The sequence below is a fragment of the Eucalyptus grandis genome, chromosome 3 (genome assembly GCF_016545825.1).
Source record: "Eucalyptus grandis isolate ANBG69807.140 chromosome 3, ASM1654582v1, whole genome shotgun sequence".
Classification (NCBI taxonomy): Eukaryota; Viridiplantae; Streptophyta; class Magnoliopsida; order Myrtales; family Myrtaceae; genus Eucalyptus; species Eucalyptus grandis.
In genome coordinates this window covers 31254433-31265169 of record NC_052614.1, presented here as the reverse complement: position 1 = coordinate 31265169, position 10737 = coordinate 31254433, and the positions used below count along the sequence as shown (strand labels likewise).

At 37.3% G+C, this 10737-nt stretch overlaps 1 protein-coding gene across 1 annotated transcript; it reads right to left on the bottom strand.

The window, feature by feature from the left end:
- Window positions 1-2270: 2270 nt before the first annotated feature.
- Window positions 2271-7701, bottom strand: LOC104439305 (glutamate receptor 2.1). The gene is made up of 5 exons (XM_039309552.1): window positions 7389-7701; window positions 3819-5152; window positions 3408-3720; window positions 2910-3313; window positions 2271-2807 (listed from the first exon to the last, which is right to left on the bottom strand). The coding sequence occupies exons 1-5, from the start codon at window positions 7699-7701 to the stop codon at window positions 2271-2273; spliced, it is 2901 nt and encodes a 966-aa protein (XP_039165486.1).
- Between the last annotated feature and the right edge of the window lie 3036 nt (window positions 7702-10737).

The following is a 10737-nucleotide window of genomic DNA, read 5'->3' as shown; positions in this document are numbered from 1 at the left end:
GTCGATTCCTAATCAAATTCTTAAGTTTATTGCCTTAAAATTCTTTAATGAATTTCCTAAATAGTCTAGTTATCTTAAGAGTGATCAGCTCTGAGAATAGTTCTGTAAACGTGTCAAAGAAATGCCTGATTTATTCAGTATAAAGCAAGACTGAAAATCTAAGATGTCACATACCAAGACTGAACACTTAGCTTTCATGTCTTCCTTTCATGCGGTTTGTGGTGGCTTGTGATGAAGAACTAGTCCTTGACAAGTTGGAAGTCGAGGTTGAGGTGCTCAAAGCTGCATGCGAGCTTGGCTAGCTGTTTACACTTTGAATGATGGTGCCAAAAGATGGAGAAGTCAAGATGAAGAAGAGAGAATAGCAAGGGAAGATCATGGCCCGATCATGGAATGGGGCCTGAGAGAGTTTTAGGGACCTTTGAGAAAAATCTTGGAGAGAGGAACCCCCCACACAAAAGATGGTGTTCTTTCTACCGCTGCCTCCTCTTGTTTTCGCTTTTGCAACTCTCTCCCTCTTCCATGTCCTTTCGGGGTCAGACCACATCTTATCCCTCACCAATACCGCCTTTCCTTGTTTTGTGTGCCCACTCCCCCTTATCTTCTGCTCTTATATTTAGCTAATTGATGATAAGAATTGAAAAGACCAATAGCACAAAGTAAGGTGTTGAAAGTCTTAGACCAATCTAAGAGGAAAAAGGGCAATCGACATATCATCTTTATTTGCTAATTGAGAATCATGGCATTCTTCACAAAAAGAGGTCTTGAATATTCACTTGACTTCAACTCAATTTCACTTCAACTTGGCAAAATCACATTTGAATCAATTCAATTTCATGCAAGTGGTTCTTTTCCACATCCAAAAATACACATTGAATCTGTTATGTTAGACTTGTCAAAATTTAATAGGTTGTATTATTATAAGGATTAGCTATTTTTAGAAAATGGGTTCAAAATGATGAAGTCCAAAATAGAATGGATATTGAATGAGATCACGACTTACTTAAATCTAACCTATCCTTATGAATCTTTCTTTACTATTTTTTGCCCTCATTCAATTTCATGTTTGCCTACTCCATGCTTTGACCTCAAATTAGGTGTGAGTTTTCCTAGATTTGGTCAACCATAAAAGTATTTTAGTAATATGGATCAAATAGGATATGAGTCATAGATTTGTATTGTATAAAAATGGGTTAAAATATGTCAAATAGATCATCCAAACCCGATCTGACTTCACTGTTTAACATGCTTATCCATTACTAACGAACACTGTGAATATTTATCAAACTAAAACCTTTGGTAATGAACTTTAATGAATAACTACTGATAATACTAAACAGAGGATTTCCATGCGATATCTTCACTTGCATGTGTTCAAACTTCGCATCAATTTCTTCCTCAGCTCTCAACCATGCACTTGTGCCTCCGACGCTAAACTTGAACCTTCAGCGAGAGAGAGAACCAGCTTTGAGGAGTGGAGGGACCTCTCATGGGTCGTGGACCAAGGTCAAGCGTCTGATGGACTTGGGCTGCTGGGCTGAGGATGAGCCAATTGGACCTAGTTTTCTGGACGAGCTGGAGAGTGATGACCCAAATTGAGTTGTACCTAATTAGACCAATTGGCTAATGGGCCTGGGGTGATTTTAATGGGCTGCACTTGTGGTTTAATGATATTTCGGTGCTTTACTTGTTATTATTATTTACAAAAAAAAATGCATATTGAATTTGTCGGCAACAATTTAGGTGTCAACAGATTCTTTTAGTTAAATAGAATGGTTTGATAATAAAGCAAATACTTAGGAGCATATTACATATTACTGAGTCAATCAATTATTTATTTAGAGATGATAACATAGGATTTTGACAATTGGTTCAACCACAGAAGCCTATTTTGCCGAACTTTCTCCTTATACATTTTAAATTTTAGTTTAAGAAGTCATATTTTGTTACTAAATTAGACACTTTAGGCAAGTTATTGAAATAACAATGGACACTTTCATTGCCAATACATTATAGGATAACAGAAGCCAACACATACATGTAATGTCCACTAGAAAATATTTTGAAAAGCATCTATCTTTTGTTATATTGTTTGCGATTAGACAATAAGCGGTATCAATCGCAGTCCTTACATGAGAAGAGAATGAGGGGGAAATTATCGTCAACTAATAGTACAAAGTTCAACGATGTTGAGGCATTTAAGTTTAGTATCTAAAGTTGTTGAGGTATGTACCTTTCTTTATTTACATTTGTAAGCTTAACATTTATTGCTACGTTGGACACCCTTCATCTACATGATTAGAAAGTCCTTGTTCTGCAGATTGTGTGCCTTGCTCATTGTTTATATCGTAATTGTCTTTGCCAAAGTCTCTTGACGGACTCAAAGGGAAGTTAGTGTTTTCTGAAGTTTCAATAGCTGCAATCTTATTGCCAACATCATTCGTATTTCTATCTCTGGCTTCCTTAGAAGTATACGGATGGAGGTCCCTTTGGTAAACTCTTCTTCCCAATGCAACAATTTTCTCCGGCAATGAACCTGAAGAACTTGTTACTTCATGCCAACTTTTTTTAATGAACATGACCATGAAAATGAAGAGAGCTAGAACTGCAGCAGCTCCAGCAATCACGAATAGGCCCCAGAAACTGTCGAGATCCAAGTTGTTGGAAGAAATCGAGTTAGTCGAATCCAGGCAATTGGATTTCGATGGGAACCATGCGTTTTCAATTTCAGTCATTTCAGGCCCTTCAGTTACGTTAAGGATTGCTAGCGAAATATCTGGTACTAGCGGAGACCCTTTGGGGAAAATCTGTAAACCAAAAGCAAGACATGAGATATTTCAATCAAAGAAATAATGAATAACTCTAGTAATTGGAAATTTTGGGCTATGATTGAGAGGTTGGGGACTTACGAAGCCAAATCCAGCAGTTTTTAATGTCGGGATCATGGTATATTTATTGCAATATTGAGAAAAAATAAGTTTAATGTAGGGGATTTCATCAAGTGCTGCCGCAATCCCACCCTTTGCACTTCCCTTGGAAAGAAGCGCATCACATTCTTCAGGAGAATGATAATATATAAGTCTCGAATCATCGAACTTCATTTGCTTTAGCATTCCATAAATGAAAGAGCCGTGGTGGTAACCCACTTTTTCTCCACTCTTTAGAAGCTGATCAATATCAGCCACAGTTGGTTGAAGATTTTGCACCACCAAAAGAGAGCTCAAACTTGCCGTATAACTTTGCGTTAGTATAAGTACCACAAAAAACCACACGATCACAACAAATCTGGTTAGGTTGCTAAATACTCTCTCCCCTGCAATCCAAATTAAGAGAAAGCATCTAAATTTTTTAAGAACGATATGGAAATTGTAATGTTCAATTAATTTATTAAAGTAAAGGGTGATTACTTTGTGCAAAGACCATGATTGAAAACGAAAACCAGAAACTCGTGCCAACTTGATGCGCAACTGGACCCCCAAAGTCTTCATTGATCTGGTGTTCGAGAATCCACACGACCAGTGCTATAAACACAAAGAAGCATCCGATCGTTAACCAAAGGTCCCAAGTGAGTGGCTTCAAGAAAACCCAAGCATTCTTGTTCTTGTTGTCCTTGTATGGCACAAGCATTGCAACCCCCGATTCGCTGTATGGTAAGGTGAAGTCTACGTATAATGATCTATTCGCAATGATTGTTGTATCACCCACAACTGCATCATAATTCTGTTTCAACAAAAGCAAAGGGAATGTTTTCTTTGTCAACCCCATGATAGCATAGTAAGTTTCAACATGTATTCCAACAAAATTAAGGACTTGCTCACCTTATAAAATACTTGATCGATCATGTCATTGTAAGTACTTCCCGCAATCCTTCCATCAGTGAACGCAAACGGAATAAAGTCATAAGCCACGGCATAAGGCAATTTTTTAACGACAACTTGAAAGATGTCGATACAGTATCCGGTGACTTGGAATGTATTTGTGTTAGGATCTTGAGTCACAGTCAAAAATTGAAAGAAACTGTCCTTCATGGGGACTAAAATCTTCAACCTCTTCCCATTTGTGGGAATCTCCCATCCCTTAGGAACAGAGGTTGAATCTCCTGGCCATATTATTGATCCGATATTAGTGGAATATTTGCTTGTGCTGAATGAATACAAATCTCTTACCAGCCCCTTTTCTAGCGTCCAAAATCCAATCCCTCTTGCTGCATTTCCATTGATATTAACGATTTGGAACACCGCCGACTCTAGCTGCCCATCGACGAGTCTAAAATTTCCAGTGAGGCCTGCGAATGTCATATTGGTTAGTTCTTGGAGAAGTTTCTGACCATTTTGAGAGACCCCAAACTTGTCGAGATCTGTTGTATCTGTCGAAGCATTCAACATCTGGTAGGTAAAATTCGTCGCACCCATTTCCTCAACGGCCATTGCCAAAGCCCAAGCAGCGTCATAAGCCCGGTATCCGAAAATGTTCAATGTAGGATTATGGACGGAAGGATTCTCTTGTTGGAATTTCATCCTCCATCGGACCATGAAGTTGTCTAGGTTTGGTGTGTCCGGGATATAAGTCTTGATGCCCAGTACTCCTTGCATCGAACTAGCGACAACAGATGAATCCACAGAACTCAGTAGGTCGGTGATTCCATTAGTCAAGATCCACACATAACCTTCTCTCATCATCCCCACCTCTTTTGCTTTGGCAAATAGCCGTGAACCGAGAGTAGGTAACATGTGCACGATGAACACCCTCGTTTGCATCGTCATTAACTTGTAGAGTTCCTGCAGGATTTGATCGTCCGTGGCTGAAGGAGAAATGGGGCTCCTATAGGGCACTCGCGTGTTGACTTCTTCCAAAGCTATGGCAAGAGAAGGTATAATGCCTGCTCCGAACTCGTTGTCCACATATATGAGGACCACTTCTTTCCAGCCAAAAGCTTGAATGACTGCGCTTATGGCATTCACTTGGGACGAGTCAATTTGCGCGGCTCGAAGGAAGTATGGACTCCGAAGAGAACTAAGGGGAGGACTAGTGGCAGAAAAAGAGACGATGGGCACATGAGATTTGTCTCCGAGGTGAATGAGGAAGTCTGCTTGCGCTGAACGTTGAGGGCCTATTATGGCTTGGACTTGCTTATTCTTTATCAGATCAAGTGCTGCACGGATGAACAAGAAAAGACGGTGAAACAATAATGATAAGTCAGATAATAATATAAATTCTTAGTGGAAAAGGCATTGTATTGATCAGAACTCAATTAAAACTTGATGCAATATCATAAAAAATAGAAATGTTTAAGAAAAAGGAAACATAGGAAGTTGAAGTTGGGAAAGAACTCGTACTTGATATTATTTAAACAGTATGTGTTTACTAATAATTAAAACTTCTCCATTTTCTCCGTTTATTATAGTGATATTGACCCATGTTAATAAAATGTTTATGGAGTTGAATGTATCACTGGAGCTTTTTTCATTGTGACTAGACTCCTAATTCAACATGTCCTTGAGATGATACAATGTAAATTCCTCCAACACAGGTAAGCGAAACCTCTTATTTTCAAGTATATATGAAATTATGCTCACGAAACATAGTCGAACCTTCCCATTTGGATCTAACGAATTTCAGACATGAACAGTTGTATGCAAATGCAAAATTTATTAATGTCAAGAAAGCGCACTTTAATTAACCTGCAGATTCTTGAAATTATTTTACTACGTGGAGGGAATCGAGGCCGCGCCTCCATTTTTACTAACTGAAACCAACCTATGAGGTTGTTGAAAGATTTAATTTATTAAGCATAGTGCAGGTTTTTGGCTGTCGCCTTAGATGTCGTTTGGCATATGATATTGCAAACAAAACAGAAACTAATTCTTTCGAAAGAAGTAATGTCAAGAACCAACAGGAGGATAAAATGGCTCAGGACGATCAAGTTGATTCGTTAAGTTGACCTCTTTATCTCATGCCATTTAAAAATCCACTCTAGAATCCAATTCCCAAGTCTATGGATTTTATGAGGACAAACCTTTGTGATGATGATGATGATGTTTATTTTACCAAAAAAAAAAAAAACCTTTGTGATGTTTATAATATATGTCAAGCCTCTCAACATCCACATTAAACTCCTTTCATTTAATGACAATTATTTGGTTGAACTTCAAACCTAAGTTGTTTTATTTGACCATCAAAACACCATTTCCCAGGAAATAATTAATCGTTAACTCAACTCGATACCAAATAGTTATACATGGCTCAACTGGAGCAAAAAATAGTATAATTATGTAGAGATATGTTCTATGTACATATTTTCCCAAAGATAAATTTTAAATTTTCTTTATCAACCATCTCCGCAAGAATGATTATATTTCTAACCTGAAAAGCCCAATAATGTTAGGCTCTTTTTCCGAAACTGTAGCTATATAGCATGTGTCTTTAGCGAGACAATTTCTAATAGGGTTCACTTATCATATACATGTAGACATAATTTTTTTAATTTATACTACACTTACGCGGGCAAGAGTCATAGGAGAGCTTTATACTCTTCAAGAATAGAGCAAGCAATAGTAGTCCAATATTTCCCCATCCAAGATCATAAACAAGAATCCTGTTCGCGTGTCTTTATTGAGATGAAACTTTGTATCCACAAATTTATGTACATATTTTTATTTTGGCAAAATATGAGATGATAGAGAAGGTGGACTTTTCTCTCTTGAATCTTTGAGATCAACTTCATGTCATCTTTGATCCTATAATAAGATGATAAGGACTTCGTTTTCACGATGATAAAAAGCCCTTTTAATATATTGCAGTCGTTAAATTTGAAAGGGGGAAAGAAAATTATAAACAAGGCAGCTAAGAGAGTGAATACAGATTGGTGACAAACAATTCGTGAGGATGAGGAAAAATCTTGGTCTCTTTCTTTTTTGGTAAACTTAAGCTTGGTCGTTCCTTCATGGAGCTTCGGAAATTGTTGCTTGAACAATCTCTGCTACGAGAATGCATATTGCCTTGAATGGAACACTCAAATGTCGTTGTGTCTTTGAAAACTTAGCTGGGGATTCTTTTCACTTTTCAAATATATAGAAGCTGAAATTTTCATATGATTGCCAAATAAGTCGTTGAGAACAATAATTGGTTTTTCCTTGCATCACACAAACAGATACATAAAACAGTTTCTGCTCTTCCGCAATATGTGTATTAACCCAAGACCAAACCCCTTCGAAGTTCAAGCAGAGATTTAGCCCCATAAAATTCGGTACAAAGAAAAGACTAACCAAAACAATCTTCAACACGATCAACAGAAGTACAAAAATGCTAACCCAAAAGCTGGTGCCATCGTATATTTCTGGTCAAGCATCGTGACCAGTCAGTATGTTAGAGAGAGAGAGAGAGAGAACCTGCAGTGGCGGCGGCAAGCTCATCTCGCTTGGAGTCTCTAACGTTGAGGACGAGCCTAGTCTTGAAGGAAGGGTTCGAACTATAAAAATCAGACAGAGACAAGTTAATGCAGGTCAATCCCATCTGGCCCACCTGCGTCTCCAGATCAAGGATCACCCCAACGTTCACCGCGATCGTTGTTGGATTGCTGTTGTTGCTGCCCTGCGCCACTGCTGGGTGAGTGCCATCGCTCAAGGTGATGACAATCGGGAAAAGGGAGAGAACCAAAAATAGGAGCTTTTCAGCATCGAACGAGATTCTTGGAGGAATCATAGAAAAGGGTTTTGCGAAAAGGCAAATGTGTGTGTGATAGAGAGAAAAGAAGAGAAAGGAAAAAGGGGTGGGGGTTGGTTGGAGGATATGATGATGGCTACGATGCATTTATATTGGAGAAGAGCTTTGAACAAGTAAGACGAAGCGTGGAAAGTTTCCATTCAAGGATTGCTGCGCACGACCGTGACCTCCAGTAGTACCGATAGTTCATGGTTTTTTCTAACTTCTTTCATACTCCTATTGTCTTTCGTAGAAAGTTCATATAGCCTTGTCTATTCTTCAGTAAGCCCAAACATCTATCTCCTTCCTCTATTATGCGGAGAAGTCCAGATAGCTCTGTTTGAAAGGTTTTCATAGTTGGTTCCGGTCATGCTAATTGTTTCCTCCATATTATTGATTTTCTAGTCTCCTTTCTCTTAATACTTTTTCTATCTCACCTCTGCCAACGACCAACAACCTTCTATTCAAAGCTTTTTACCACATTGGCTTGCACATTTGGCATACTAAAAAATAATAAAGTAATTGGAGTTATATACAACCTAGAAAACCCAAACATAAGCTTAAGCAATAAAGAATTCGGAAAAACAAACAAAAGCCAAAAACAATTTGGAGATACGACATAAAATAGAAAAGTGGCCTGAAAACATGCTTAAACGAAGATGAATTTTGAGGTTCGAAACGATTGCAAAAGGTGTACTCAATTCGATACAGGTATAATGCCCAGAACAAGCTTTTCAGATTGGATTATGGGACTCGTAACTCTTTCTAGAGAAAAGTTGCGGTCATTTTCTCACACACTATGCAGATTGTTGTCCTGAGCTCTTTTGTAACAATCCAAAAAGCCATCAGCAGCCGTGTTTGCATCAACTATTGTACTGGCAAAAGGATCTTTTTTACTTTCCTTCCCCGCTTTCCATCCCCCCCGGATGATTTCGTCCAATGAGACTTGCTGAAAGTATAGGTCAATATTGCCCATAAAATAAGCATATATCCCAAAGTTTTGTCGCCAATTATAAACCACCTAAACTTAATACCTTGCAAGTTCCGTTATATATAGAAGGAAAATGCATCGGAATTGCTAATTAAAGTCATCAGTCTAAGTCGAGTTTGGGTTTCGAATTTCTCGTGGAAGTACATGGAAAGTCAGGCGAGCAGTTAAAGGATGAGTTCATTGCTTGCTTCCTCCCTTTTAAATAAGAAAATTCTAGGAAATAGCGTGCTTACTTTCAAAAAGAGAATATCAGACAATTTGTCTGATTGCATATTGAATTTTGACACCATTAAGAAATCAACATATTGAGACGATCTTGCTGTGGAGGTTATGCATAGTGCGTGGAGTTTAGTTCACTTGAATAAAGAATATCGAGGAAGAAAAGGAGTTAAGGGATAATGTGTATTTCTAGACTTGGTGAACAGGAAAAAAAAAAGAACAGATTTATGGTGAGAGAAGTCAAAACATTAATTATATGTATATTTCAGTTCGAATCTTTGAGATAGAGCTACATAAATCGTATCCTCAAGCTTATTTTCTAAACAGTTCATGAACAAAGCCCATGAGTGACTTTTTGGCATGATTACGACCGTCGAGAATTTTAAATAGGAGAAATCAAGGAAGAAGAGTCAAGACACAAATAATTAGTACCGACAAACCCCAATGAGTTCATAGTCCAAGAGGACAATTGCATCTAAAAAAGCAAGAGAGCAAATCCCTAGCCAGGTATTTTTCTCAGTTTTGACCCATGTAATTAACCCTGTTGGAGAAGCCAATTAGGACATGCATAGAAGTAATTCCTAGCAAATTTTCTTAGTCTCATCCGCAGGCAAAAGTTATTCGATGATGGCGCCCACAAGTACTATACTATCAATAATTAGCTTAACTTTGATCGGACGAGCGATCCATCAGAACCACTTGCTAGCAACCTCGAGTCTCAATGATGTTCACCGTCCAACCCTTGAAAATGCATTGGGTAATAAAGTTAGTTAAGGTGCATGTGGTAACAATTTTATTTTCGGGAATAATTTCTATTAAAAAATACTTGTTTCTATATCTAGCCTTTGGACGAGTTTCTAAGCAAAAAAAATGTATTTGGTAACTGCATAAAATTTATATTCTCGAAATAGAAAAAGAATATAAATGCATTTGGTACTACCTTAAAAATTTATATTCCCAATTTTTTTTTCATTTAATCATGAAAATGTCATTGAAGATATTTTAAGATGGCCTAAGAAAGTCCAACGTAGTTGTTAGTCAAACATGGATAGCTAAAAATAGCAGTAGAGAGTCCCATTGGTTTATAACTCACAATATGAGGAAGTTGATAGTAAATTTTAGGTGCATAAACCTTTTAAGCTTTATTAGCTACAAGAAGAAGAGCAAACATTGCTTAGAGTTTTCAAGTTTTCACAATCTAGCATTGTGTTTAAAAGAACATAACATTCAAAAATCCATATAGCAAAGCCCTAAAAGTTTATTCAATTTTGAATCCAATTTTCATCAAAATATTTTCACATTTTTTATGCTAAACTATAATTAACACTAAAATCTAGTAAAATTACTCAAAATCTAATTTCTAAATTTTTTCCTAAATTTCTGAATTTTTTTATTTTTTCTTCCAAAAAAGAGGACTCAAATCAGGTCAAGAGACCAAACTTTGTGTTGATTGTGTAAAGGCGAGCATTAGATTACTTAAGTTTGCTTTTTCTAATATGACCTTATTTCTCTTATTTTAAATATATTTCCTGGCCGTTAATTCATTCTAAGGAGTAGAAAAATTATTTGACAATTTTAAATATTTTTTATTTTAAAAAAATAAAAGATAGAAAAATGGAAACGTTGCCAAATAGATATTCGCCAGCCCAAATAAAGGGAAAAACAGAGCATGTCCCATGGAAAATGCGAGGGTTTCTTCATCATAGGGAGGCAAAGTCTGGAAGTAGTAGCTTTTGTCCTAGTCGGATCGCGTTGGCAATGGAAGGCGGTTGCGGTGGAAATGCCCGCCGGTGCCATTTTCTTTTTTTTCTTTTTTGACAGGTTTG